Genomic DNA, 13,856 nt, shown 5'->3' on the forward strand with positions numbered 1-13,856 from the left:
TCCAGTAGAATGTTCCAAGGCAGTTTAAGCAAATAGATAAGATCCACATGTTCATTATCATAGATAAATTTAAAACCGATCTCATATGTAGAAATCAAGGCACAAAAGGATATTTACCAGATTCCTAGAACATAGACAATGCACAGTGCCGATTATTGTTTATGGATACATGCAGAATTAAAGGACACAGCTGAGGAAGGAGAGGACACTGACTTCCAGGCATGCCTTGCTTCCTGTTTGAGATGAAGATGGATATCAACCAGACACACTTATACTTTCCAGAAGTTTGTGGGGCGATGCATGCCTGCCGTCTTAGCGATTGGGAGGTCGACATAGGAGATTTGCAGCACATTTGAGGTAGCCTGGCTACATAGTGCGTACCAAACTATCCAGAGCTACATAGTCCTATCTAAAAGATCACCATCCCCAAAAGAATCTCGAAATCAAATTAATATATAAATAAAATAAAAGATAATAATTTCTAGCTTAGAATTTCCCAGCCCAGTGCTGCCTCCAAGTGGCCAGGACTTGACATGCATGCCTTGATTGCTCCAGGGTTCAGGTTTAGGCTAGAAATTCTAATTTTTATCAGAGGAACGTTTCTTTCGGCAAAAGTCTGACACAGCCTCACAGGGTATAAAGCGAGAAAAGTCAAACTGCTTAGGCAGGAAGAGAAGTTGAGCCCTGGCAGGAAGAGAGGCTGAGCCCTGGTAGGAAGAGAGGATGAGTCCAGGCAGAAAAGGTGGCTGGGCCCTGGCAGAAAGAGGGACTGGGCCCTGGCAGGAAGGGAGGTTGAGTTCAGGAAGGAAGAAAAGCTGGACCCTGGCAGGAAGAGAAGTTGAGCCCTGGCAGGAAGGGAGCCTCAGCCCTGGGACTGGTGGTAGATGCTGGGCATGCGCAGGACAAGCACCCTCTTCCCATTGCCTCCCATACACTGTAGCTCCTCTACAGATGCCTCTCTCGGACAACTCCGTTTCCATCACCGCTAGCCTATGTAAGGCACATCCTAACTCTCTGACAAGTGCCCGCTACATTTAAGATTTAGGGAATCTGCATAAAAATCTGGAGAAACGGAAGAGTATCTCCTACATGGATAATCATCCCTTAATGTGGCCAAGCCACAGTCTTAACGCCCCGAGTAAGATTTCACGGATTCAAAGACTGTCAGCGGCTCACTCTTTATTTGCACTGCTGCTTTTACCACTTGCTTCACTTGCTAGGCTAATTCAACATCTTAATCTTGCCGTACTCCTCCCTCCAGCCCCCACTCTTCTCTTTCTTCCCTGCTCATCATCTTTGTCCCTTTATCCTCCCCCCCCCCATCTGCTCCTTCTCCCTCCTTTATATCCAGTTGTTTTCCAGGCCCCTAAAGACACCCACTCTCTGGGAGAGGGGTCTGGAGCCCACTGCACCTGCTTCTTCAGCACACCCTTCTTTCGTAACCCCTGTGCCCAGGTCCCCATTGAAAAGATCAGTCTATGCTTCCAAACCACGAAATCCCAGTCTTCACAGCGCATTCTCAGTACCCGGGCATGGTGGGCGAAGTCAGTCCCTTCCCAGCCCAGCTCAGAGATCCATCCCTAGCAAAAGCACGGTTCGTTTCGAAAGTTTGCGTTCTTGCTCCTGTCTGAAGCGATTGAATTTCACATACATCGTGAATAGCTGGGGGAAATGTGTTCCAGATGTGGTGCTAAGAAATTATTCCGAGAACGAGGTTATGTACACAAACCCCCAGCCTCCCCACACATCTGTTACTGGCGCTGGCACCTGCATCCAGCCGCAGCAACTCTCTGTAGCTCTTTATTGGGATTTTCTGCAGCTGAGCTCTTTGTCTCTCTGCCCCGCCATCTGTCTCTGTCGTCTGTCTCTCTTTGTGTGTGTCTCCATCTCTGTGTCTCTGTCTGTTCTGTCTCTCTCTATGTCTCTCTGTGTGTATGTGTCTGTCTCTGTCTCTCTGTCTGTCTCTGTCTCTCTGTCTCTGTCTCTCTGTCTCTCTGTCTCTGTCTCTCTCTGTCTCTCTCTCTGTCTCTCTCTCTGTCTCTCTCTCTCTCTCTCTCTCTGTCTCTCTCTCTCTCTCTCTCCCCAGCCTTGTCCTCTCTTGTCCTCTACCCTCTTCTCCTTTCCATGACAATCACTCTGCAGAGCCCCTGCCGCACTCTGGTGATTATGGAATGTTTCTCCTTGCCTCTATCTTGCATCAAGAGCACTTCTCCAAGTGTTCCAGACAGCCAGTTTCAGTAAGCTGAAGCTCACAAGGCCTTGGGAGGTGTTGGGGGGTCCCCGACCCTCTTACCCACACCAAGTCAGCAGCTCCCTAGCCACATTCTCTGTCACTCATCCAGCTGTAAAGCCGTAGGTCTCTTCTTTCCTTTCTTTCATTTTTGCCTCTCTGTTTCAACCCTAAGCCCTGCTAATCCTCCCTGCCATATGCCTGGTTTATTTTAAGCAAATCCTCGTTGAGTGAATAGCTGTGTCCTGGGTTTGTTTCTTCTCATTCTGTCACAGTCACCTCCTTTAGCCCCGACAGTCCCTTGTGCTGGCTTTGGTAACTGCAGACTGACAGTGTCTTCCTTCTACCCAGCTCACCTTTGATCTCTGCAAACTAATCTCAAAAGACTTATCTGTATAAAGGATAAAGAAAAGAAAAGAAAAGAAAAGAAAAGAAAAGAAAAGAAAAGACACACACACACTGTATTCTTTGAGTAGGTGAGACAGTCACATGAGTCAGCATTTAAAAGATTCAACAGTATATGTTGGGATATTGAAGCATCTGTCCATTGTCTCTCCTGTTGGCCTCATTCTGCAGCCAATAGAGAAGTAGATGGGAGGTCAGAGGGCAGAGATGAGAAGTGAGCTTAGTAAGGAGGAATTCAGGGATGGGGGGGGGGGGGGGGGAACAGCAAAGACAGGGGTCCCTCTTGGAAGGAGTATTTATTACTTCCCCCGGATTCATTGGTTGGAACTCAGACATAAAAGGCAGCTGACAGCAAGGAAACAGTCTACATGTCGGGATGTGTGAGTCCTGGGCTGTTTTAGCTTCCTGTGCCAGTCATACAGTTCTGCCCCTTGTCCTTTGGAGTGGAAAAATGGCAGAAAGCAACTTTATCTGCTTTTAGGCTGCTTCGGTAGTTTTTCTAATAGTTGTATTAAATTCAGCTGTGGATTATATCACAATGGATGACCCAGGCCATGGGTTATCCCACCATCTTCTCTGCTTTGTGGGGGTCCCATGCATGCAAGTCTATTTACAGAAGAAAAGAAAATTCTCAGGTTAGATGTTGTTAATTGAAGAGGATGGACAGTATTTTCATAGGCATTGCCAAATTGTATCTCTTAGAGATCATACAAGCTCATATTCCCACTAGCCATTTAGTGTTTGATAGTGTTTATAAAAGTGTCTTGACTTGTCTTCATCTTTGAGTGACGAGTTCAAATTCATTACCAGCGGATTTGAGAGTGGTTTAATCTGGGCTGGCATGGACCCATTGAGCCTCCCCTCCCCTCTCCATCCCTCTGCCTTGTTAATTTCTGTTCTGTGGGTATGTCTTGTGTCTCCAGCTCCTAGACCATTAGCATTTTCTTTCATTTAGATTCAGACCTATAACGGTCGGAATCCTGCAAATTCATTAATCCTCTGAAGCCACTAGCTGGTAGACACTGCCCTACCGTGTAAATGAGGAAATGGAACTCAGAAAAGTTGAATAAGGAGACCAAGGTCACCTAATGAGTGTCACGGTGTGGTCTCACTGAGTATTTTGAGTCTGCTCTTTCACTTCTGTAGTTCAAGTCAAAGTTAAACTGAAGTAGAAGAAAGGACAAGCAATACCCAAGAACCACCACCATAAGTGTCCTGTGGCTACATGCCCCAGGTCATCCAAGTTTCCTTTAAGATCTTCTATTTGCACTAAAAATGCATGCAGATCACGAATCCTACTTTTTAATATATCTTTGCTTATTTTAGTATTTAAAAATATTTGAAGTTACTTTCTGCCAGCTGTAAGTGAACTCCCACGAGCTGCTTGCTTTCACTGTGGCTTGTACTATCCTAGCCTGTGGGTCCTATAGCTCGTGAATGAGCAGGACTCTGCACATAGGAGGCCAGTGGATAGACTCCTATTGATACTGCAAATCCTAGCTCATCCAATGCTTTGACCTCCCAGAGTGGTGTCTCTGTACTGGAGGACTTCAAATTAAAGTTTCCCTCACGGCATTGTGCAGCAGGTGTACAGTTTGTTGCCTTTCTTTGTGTATAGCCTTCAGGGAATCAACCTCGTATGCAATGTATCTTCATATTCTTTACAAGAGGCTTGCTAAATTTCCTATGGCTAAAACTGAAGAGGACTGGACATGCCATTCGGTGATCTGTCTTGACTTGTCCTAAGTAATCAACGATTCTCTGAATGACAAAAGTCAAGTTCTTATTCCCAAATCTTTCTTAGTTATATGAGGTTAGTTCCCTTGGTAAGTATGCATTTAGTTGGCCAATACATACACAGTCAATTCCCAGTGATGTTCCTGTCATGTTGACGGACACTGGGCATGCCATTAATTTCTTCTTCTGTCTTTGGAAAATAGGGATAATTGCATTTGCCAGCTACCACCCCAGAATGTTGTCAGATGTGATGGAATACTGTTTTTAAAACAAGTCGTTGGAAGGACTAGGTCACATCAATCATAGTCCTTCACCAGCGTGGTTACTTCAGTGTTTATTTACTTAGTAGGTCAGTAGAACACTGGAATTTCTTCCCAGACAAGTCATATTGAGTCATTGCTTGCTCAAGCCCAAATATAGTTCCATATCTATAACCTTCTGAAGCCTCAAGAATTAAGCTTGGAATATTCTTTCTGTCCTTGGAAATTTTCTAGTTTGTTACCTCTGGAAACATATGCCTGGGCCATTTCTAGTCAAATACTGGCACATATGAAAAACAGCATTTCAAATAGACTCCACTGTTGTGAACATGCTGATATTTTATTCTCCTCGTGTTATCTTTAAGATTTAATCCTGATGCTTCAAAGTCTGTTTTCTTGAAACGTAGATAATACTTGGATCTTAAAGTCTCGGATCTGTTGTTTGACGTCAGCCACATCTCAGAGAGTGAAACACAATGCTTGGAAACTAAAGTGGTGTGAAAGTAGAATCTTGCTAACTGTGGAAATGTTAATAATGCTATCCGACCGCCCTAGTCACCAGTGTGAGAGGTACAAATTCAGCCCTCCCGTGTAACAGCTCAGCCGGCCATGTGGCTAGTGGCCACACTCCAGTTTCTGATCACATGAACTTCTGATGGGCAGGGTCTGTTCTGCATGTAAATTGTGTGTGTGTGTATGTGCAAATCCTTTGATGGGCATTTTGGCTCTCTGCTCTTCTTTAGTTTCTGCTCAGGGAACACCCCCCCCACACACACACACATCCCCACATGCACACCCACGCCCCCCCCCCCACACTCATACATCAGTATTTTAATTTAAAAGATGAATAGTTTACCCCTTACAGCCACCTCACTATGAAGGCCATGACTGGAGTATAAGTCTCAGGAAAATGACACGTTGGGTTTCCAATGGAGGCTGGGCCGGTGGCAAATCCAGCTATTTCTGAGAAAGTGCCCAGATTGGAGTCAGTCCCAGAACTCTGATTTAGCAGCGTCGAGCTAGGCTAAGAGGAACACAAATCTGTTTGTATACACAAATAAATCCCCCTGTGCTGTGTGCCTCTCTCAGCCTGCCAGCATCATCTGGCTGCTTCAGAAACTGTAATCCAGTGGTGCATTGGTTAGCCTGCGTGCAGAGAGTGGGCTGTTCTGACTAGTGAAAACTTCTGCTTCGACGGTTAGCCCGGTTTCTGCAGGAAAGCTACAGAGGCAAAGGTATTCCCGGGAGGAGGTCGTGCCACCAAGCTTCCACCTTCCAGACGTTCACAGCTGTATGCTCACCCACCCCTCTAGCTTCAGCGAGGCTCCTCTGCTTGGAACACTTACAGCTGCCCTGCAAATCTAGAACAATGATGGTGTAGGTGACCATCTCAGCAAGAGTCAACCTAGAGGGAGCATTATAATCTCTACCCACACTTTACACAGATGTGGAATGGTCAGGAGATCCTGAAAATAGAGGAGATCTTGTTGTTGTTGCTTTTTAGTATAGAAACAGTCTTTCCCAGGGAAGAGCATACTTGCTCATCTGGTAACAATTTGTCAGCCCTGAAAGTATACATATAAGTAACAACATACAGACCAAGCAGGTTGTAATTTTATATTTTTAATATTTATGCTATAAATATAATTACATATTTTATATAAGTATATTATATATACAATATAAATATATTTATAAAATGTTTTCTATTTTCATATTTGTAATTATATTTTATTACATTTATTATGTATTTAATGTGTATGTGTGTATATGTATGCCACAACCCACAAGTGGAGATCAAGAACTAACTGTGGGAGGTGGTTTTCTCCTTATATCACTTTGCATCGCAAATATTAAACTCAATTCATCAAACTTTGCCAAAAACACCTTTACACACTGTGCCAGATAGTTTTATGCCAACTCAATACAAGCTAAAGTTATCTGAGAGGGTGGAACCTCAGCTTGATGTGCCAGGCCTTGTTCAAGTCCATGGGAGGCCTGCCTCTTTCTGAATGGAGACAGAGGAGGAGTGGATGGGGCAGAGGGTAAATGGGATGTGGGGGGAAGAAACAGGGAGTGGGGACTGTGCCCCACATTGGGCACCAATTTCTTGTCATGCCAAAGAGTTCCATAATAGCCTGGAATGGAGTATAACTAAGGTTTACTTATCTGGGGATAAACTCACAGTAAGGGTAGCGATCTGCAGTCCTCTCTGTGCGCTGGGAACTGGAACTGAATCCAGCCACAAAGAGGGCTGTGCATGCTTTTTGTCTGCATTTATATAGTACATGAGATCATGCACAAAGTGGGCCAGTATCATAAAGGCTATTGACTGGAAGAATTCCCACAACACTCAGTATGTAAAATGAATAAAAAAGTTAATTGAATAGAATAAAAGAACAATAAAAAGGAAATGCCTCCATAAGATCGGGCTGTTAGAGAGTTTTTTTATTAATGGCTGATGGAGGAGAACACAGCCCATTGTGGGTAATGTTGTTCCCGGGCTAGTGGTCCTGGGTTCTGTAAGAAGGCAGGCTGACCAAACCATGAGAAACAAGCCAGTAAGCAACATTCCTCCTTTGCTTCTGCGTCAGCTCCTGCCTCCAGGTTCCTGTCCTGCTTGAATTCCTGTTCTGACTTTCTTTGATGATGAGCTATGATGTGGATGCCTAAGCCAAATACATTTTTTTCCTCCCCAAATTACATTTGGTCATGGTAATCCTCACTAAGACCCTCACTGAACCTTCTTACGGGTTCATTACTTGAAAATTCTTAGTCATAGATTTTATTTAATTAGTAATGAATGCTTGGAAATTGCTAACTGGGTACCAGGTTGTAGTGTAGGGCTTTACAGGTGACATCACTTAATCTTTCTAACTTCCTTATCTGTACACAACATATTATTGGGTTTGTTGCACAATAAAGAAATCAAGGCATCAAGAAGATGAACAGCCACCAAGGCCAAGGAGATGGGATTTGAACCTAGGCAGCATGGCTGTTAGGGTCCACACTCTTACAACTATCCTAGGTAACCTACATAATGATGATTCTATATCATAAGGGATTTAGGGTTGAGATGGGGCCTTTTGACTTACTGCCTCTTTCATTCACTAAAAGGCAGAAGCTTGGAGACTAAAAGAATGAAATTATAACATTAATGTTGTCTGTTAGTGAATTTCTAAAGCAAAGGGATGATGTATTAAGAACCAAGAATGAATTATAAAGCATAAACTCTAGCAGAACTAGGCTAACTTTTTCGAAATAATAATGGGTAGCTCATTTTACGCATTGGGTGAGCATCACCAGCTTTATTCTCTGTGGAGATTGCTGGACTCGGAGCGACTTTTATGAGTGAGGCAATGCACAAAACAAGATGATGAGTTTAACTGTGTTCACATAATACAAGATATTCTCTCTCTCTCTCTCTCTCTCTCTCTCTCTCTCTCTCTCTGTGTGTGTGTGTGTGTGTCTGTCTGTCTGTCTGTCTGTGTGGATATATATATATTTAGAGAAGCAAACAAGGGCCTAAGGCCTCTTTGCTCCTGAAGTGCAGAGACCCAGAAGTGACTCTTCCTTTCCTGTCTCCCTCACCACCTGTTTGTCTCCCAGTACCTACAGACGAGGCTGTCTTTTCCCCAGCTCCAGGCCTGAATTCCGCAGCTGTCACCAACTGCATCTCTTAAAGCAATGGTTCTCAACCTGAGGGTTGCAACCCCTTTGAAGGTTGAACAACCTTTTTACAAGGATCCCGTATCAGACAATTACATTTTGACTCTTATTGGTAGCAAAATTATAGCTATGAAGTAACAGCAAAATAATCTTATTGATTGGAGGGTCACCGCAACATGAAAGACTGTCTCAAAGGTTCACAACATTGTGAAGGTTGAGCGCACTGGCCTGAAGTATGACATCAGATCTATCTCGTTTGTGCTCCAACTTTCTCCTGAGACTCTTCTATCCAGATTTCCCTAAGTCTCACCTTTCATTTCTTTGGCCTCTTTGGCCACGCTCCTGCCTGTCTTGCCTGGCCTAGCCACTCCAGCCTTGGCATTCTGCTCCCTGCCTTAGATCTCTGCAAGTGTTTTTTTTTTTTTTTTTTTTTTTTTTTTTTTTTTTTTTTTTTTTTTTTTTTTTGCCTGGGCTCTCTTTCTTCACTTTGTGCCTTTTAATGATATTTTTTTCCCTATCAGCTTGAATGTTACCTCCTCAAGGAGCCCCCAGGAGGGCCTGCTGAGCATTGCAACCTGGATTTCTTCACACAACTCTCTGTCCATTGGAAAGTTTGTTGGTCAGCTTAGCTAACAGGGATCTTGATTAGTCAGTTTTGTCTGCCTTCACACCTAGTGACAGGTTCCAGAGCAGTGGTTCTCAATGCTCCCAGTGCCATGACCCTTTAACACAGTTCCTCAGGTATAGTGATCCAACCATAAAATTATTTCATTGCTACTTCATAACTGTAATTTTACTACTGTTATGAGTCATACTATAAATATCTGATATGCAAGATATCTGATATGTAACCCCCACCAGAAGGGTCGTGGCCCACAGGTTGAGAACTACTGCTCTAGAGTATAATTCTTAGTGACACTGTCTCTGGTGTCTAGTACAGAACTACAGAAAGGCCTTTAAGATGAGTGCAGACAAATCAATCTTCCTATTAAACAGGAGCCACTTATTCAACAACAGTAACACTGAGAACTGTCTCAAAGTTCCCTCAGATGACTCTGAGCAGAGCAAATCTAATTCATTTATGACGTCAGAAGGTAAGGTTTTAGCTTACAGTGTGATGGGGACCAAAAGGCCATGGAGACAGAAACCAGCACCTAGAATTCTAGCTGTCTGACGTAGACAAGCTAAGACATCTTAAAATCTTGAAGCCACCATTTCCTCTGTGAAATGGATTTGGCATTTCATCTCTAGGGTGTTGAGGAATTTTCCTTTATATTGTGTGAAGCTGTGTCACTGTGATTTGTTTAATAAATAGCTGAATGGCCAATAGCTAGGCAGAAAGAAGTTGGGCTGGACTTCTGGGAACAGAGAGGACTCAGAGAGGAAGAAAGGCAGCGTTGCCAGTCAGTCATGAAGGAAGCAGGAGGGCAATACAGAGAAAAGGTGACTGAACCATGTAAAAGAATGTAGATGAATAGAAATAAGTTATAAGAGCTAGTGGGACAAACCTAAGCCATAGGTTTAATTATGAGCTTTCATGATTAATAATAAGTCTCCATATCATTTTTTTTGTGAGCTGGCAGCCCAAAGAAAAATCCATCTACAATAGGGATTATATACCTATTGTATACCTCTCAGAAAGAATGGCATATTCATGAGTCATAGCAATGCAAAATTGCCACCTCTGTTTTCCTGTGGATGCTCCATGAAATGTCACTTAGTGTCCTTGGGAGTGAATAGGAACTGCCAAGAAGACAGCTCTTCCATTCATTCTTTCTCTGCACTGGCCTTCTTCCATTTCAAGGTGTTTGCTTAGTTACTGCCTGGTAGCCCAGGACTGAGAGACATGAGGACTGTTCTCTTCCAAAAGCCTCCTGGGTGTTCTTCAGTCTGTCAAAAAACTATAAAACATATTCAACCCTCATCAGGGAGTAAATTATGTGTGATGTAGAGAGACAAATAAGATATGCTCTTAGCTGAAGACATTTTCCTTTGCCTAGAAACAGGAATTACATGGGTGAAAGGTGATTAAGAAAAGAACACCAGGAGGGTGTGACTAAGGGCACCGCTGTTAGTCTTCCCATTCTCTGTCTATAGAACACATATACCACTCAGAAGGAGATGCACACAGCAAGCGAGACTCAAAGAACAGGCCATGACCTCTGCCATGACCTGCTGGAGGGGAGCTGTGTGGATCCAAGGATCTAGAGTTAATGGGCTCAGGAACTGTCACCTACTCAAAAACGACCTAGTACCATCTAAATCCATCAGTCCCCCCAGGCTTGGTGTGGAAAGACAAGCTGAACTACCACATCCCAGTTCTCATGAGCATGATAAACTGATGTTGAGGGAGCAAGAGGAGCAAAATACAGTAACGACAAAGGCCATGGGGTCCAGGCAGAAAACGGAGGATGTATGTGTTGAATAGTTTTACATCAAGTTGACACAAGCTAAAGTCAACTGAGAGAAGGGAACCTCACTTAAGAAAACACTTCCATAAGATTGGAGGCTGTGGGCAAACATGTAAGGCATTTTCTTAGTTAGTATTGATGGGGGAGGGCCCATCCCATTGTGGATGGTGTCATCCCTGGGCTGGTGGTCATGGGTTCTATAAAATAAACAGGCAGAACAAGACATGAGGAACAAGTCAGTGAGCAGTCCCCTTCCATGGCCTCTGCATCAGCTCCTGCTTCTGGGTTCCGGTTCCTGCCCTGTTTCAGTTCCTGTCCTGACTTCCTTCAGTGGTGAATAGTGTAAGGCAAACAAACCCTTCCACCCCAAGTTGCTTTAGTCATGGCTGTTCACGGCAACAATGATAACCCTGACTAGGACAATGTACCATGAGGCTCTGATGGAAGCCCGGGGCATAGATGACCTGCCTAGATGCTCAATGGGTACCTCGTTGGGCTTGTGAGGTAGAACCAAGCTTAGTTAGCAGCTCCTACTTATTCTACCTTCCCTACCTAAATATTAATTAGATGAGCAGAGTTGAAACTGAGCATGGAGAAGGGAGAAGAGAAGGTCTGATGGTGCCCTCACTGTCCCAAGGTGAAAGCTACCAGGTCCTAGAGGTTCTTCTGAATGTTCATTCAGTGTTCCTCACCTATGATGAGGCCAAGAGTGGCTCATTCCCTTTTAACAGCTTTGACTCTCAAAGGTAATAATTCTCTCTTCTTTTCAATTGAGTAAATACATATTTGGTCTAGGCACAGGGATGGACTGAGGTGAGACAGAACTAATAAGTTATCACTGTGATCCTGGCTTTAATGGAGAAAACAGAGTAACTCTGTGATCACTCAGAGTGGGTCAGAAACCGTGCTATCAGGAGGGGCTGAGGGCTATGAACACACAGAGAAGAGACAGCCTGGGTGGAGAGGTTGGGCACATCCACAGTAAAGCCAGGGGTTTCACCTCAGAGAGGAGTGAGGGGAAAGGCAACAGAGGGAGATTGCAAATTATAGTGTGAAACTTGGCAACTGAGGGGTTTGGATGAGCATCTTAAAGGTAAGTGGGTCTTAGGGATGCAGTGATACAGTGAGTGGAGTGTGTGTGTGTGTGTGTGTGTGTGTGTGAGAGAGAGAGAGAGAGAGAGAGAGAGAGAGAGAGAGAGAGAGAGAGAGAGAGAGAGAGAGAGAGAGAGAGAGAAGAGAGAGGGAGGGAGGGAGGGACGGAGGGAGGGAGGGACGGAGGGAGGGAGGAAGGAAGGGAGGGAGGGAGGGAGGAAGGAAGGAAGGAAGGAAGGAAGGAAGGAAGGAAGGAAGGGAGAATGAGAGAGATAGGGAAAGAGAGAGGAAGAGAAAGAATGAGAGAGGGGGAGAGAGAAAGAAAGAGAGATGAGTAGAGAGAGAAAGAGAGAAAATGAGAAAGAGAGGGAGAAAGAGAGGAAGAGAGAGAGGATAAGAGAGGGGGGAGAAAGAGAGAAAGTGAGAGATTGGGAAAGAGAGGAAGAGAGAGAAAAAGAGAGATGAGTAGAGAGAGAGGGAGAAAAAGAGAGGAAGAGAGAGGAGATAGAAAGAGAGAATGAGGGGGGAACAGAGAGGGAGAGAAAGAGGAAGATGAGGATTAGTGGAGAATGGTTTGAGAAGTCAAATGAGTGCTCTGCAAATTGTCATGTGTGCAGCAGAGACTGGATTCAAAAATTCTCACATCCCATTTCATTATATTTCACATTAGATCATACTTTTTGGCTAAGTTTATTTTAACACAAGTAAAAAGCAATGTATAAATGCTAGAAAATGAATTGTCATTTTCAAACGTGTTTTCTTCAGTTTGGAAAGATATTTTAAACTTTGGAGGAGAATAAAATAGAGAAAATGAAGACCAGATTTCAGTTTCTTTTATTTTGGAAATACTTTAAATCCTTATCAGCACCTAAAAACTTGAGCACTATAGCTTTTTAACCAAGAAAAAAGTGAAATAGAATTAAAAATACTTGACTTTATATTATGAGGAAGGAGCTGTGCATGGTGATATCTATCCTATAATCCCAGTACTAGAGAGGCTGAGGCAGGAGGATTGTGAGTTCAAGGTTATTCTGGATGTATAGTGAAAATTAGGATAATAAAATAAAATTAGGAATGACAATCCGGTTAAAAGAACAAGTTTCTTTCCTAGAGAAATTTCATCGATATTTACCTTTGTGCATTATTGTTAGCAACAGGATGAAAAAAATCTACATTGTAGATTTAAATATTATTTTACAATATGGTATACTTATAAATTTCTGATTTTATGATTTTTCTTATTTTTATCTTTGCTAATTTAATAGCATGTCGATATAACCTTCATACTTCCTTTGCAAAAGTGTTATACCTGTTTTGTAAACACGTGTCTAACTTTACTTTTGTCTTTCTTTGGCAGATGACATTTGACCCAGAAATCTTCTTCAACGTTTTACTGCCTCCCATTATATTTCATGCAGGATACAGTCTGAAGAAGGTAAACCTAGACAGTGACCCCTCTTTTACCATTAAGTAGAGAATTTGGCCAGCACCAATGAGAAGTAGTTCTATAGTATGGGATTTCTAATTCAGTAGGAACAGCGTCATGCAGTAAGTGTTCAAGCCTGACATTCTTGGGATTCTTTTAATTCTATTAAACCTGTGCTCAGGGCTTAGTCATACATAGCTTGTCTACAAGTGAGATTTGCTGTAAATGCAAAATGTACCCTAGATATTAAAGTCTTAACATTTTAAAAAAAAAGAATGAAAATCATCTCGATAATGTTTTATATTGATTTCATAAAGAAACTATAGCATTAGGAATATGCTGTGTTAAATAGAACATTAACAAGCTCCATTTCATCTTTTAAAGGTTTATTTAATGTGCCCCTATAGGAGATCCATTAATGCATACGTGACCTATGCGATTCGATCATTGGACAGTGTTAGCCTAGATGACTGTGCCCAAGCGCTCACATTCTAGATGCCACTGGGTTTGTTACCAGGGAGTGGAGTCAGGAAGACTGGGGTTGTTCACAGAGAGAGCCACAGTTTTCAGTCTCTGAGATCCTGCCTGGCGGTTCTCGGGCACAGGCTGACTGTCCCTGTCACAGG

At 43.2% G+C, this 13,856-nt stretch overlaps 1 protein-coding gene across 1 annotated transcript in view; it reads left to right on the forward strand.

The window, feature by feature from the left end:
• The window catches only part of Slc9a9 (solute carrier family 9 member A9), a 545,494-nt gene that overhangs the window by 32,673 nt on the left and 498,965 nt on the right, over positions 1–13,856 (forward strand). The window contains exon 3 of the mRNA XM_038322078.2: positions 13,162–13,239. Within this exon, the coding sequence (XP_038178006.1) occupies positions 13,162–13,239 (78 nt within the window). The remainder of the gene's footprint in view (positions 1–13,161; positions 13,240–13,856) is intronic.

This window comes from Arvicola amphibius, chromosome 3 (genome assembly GCF_903992535.2).
Source record: "Arvicola amphibius chromosome 3, mArvAmp1.2, whole genome shotgun sequence".
In the NCBI taxonomy this organism is placed as follows: Eukaryota; Metazoa; Chordata; class Mammalia; order Rodentia; family Cricetidae; genus Arvicola; species Arvicola amphibius.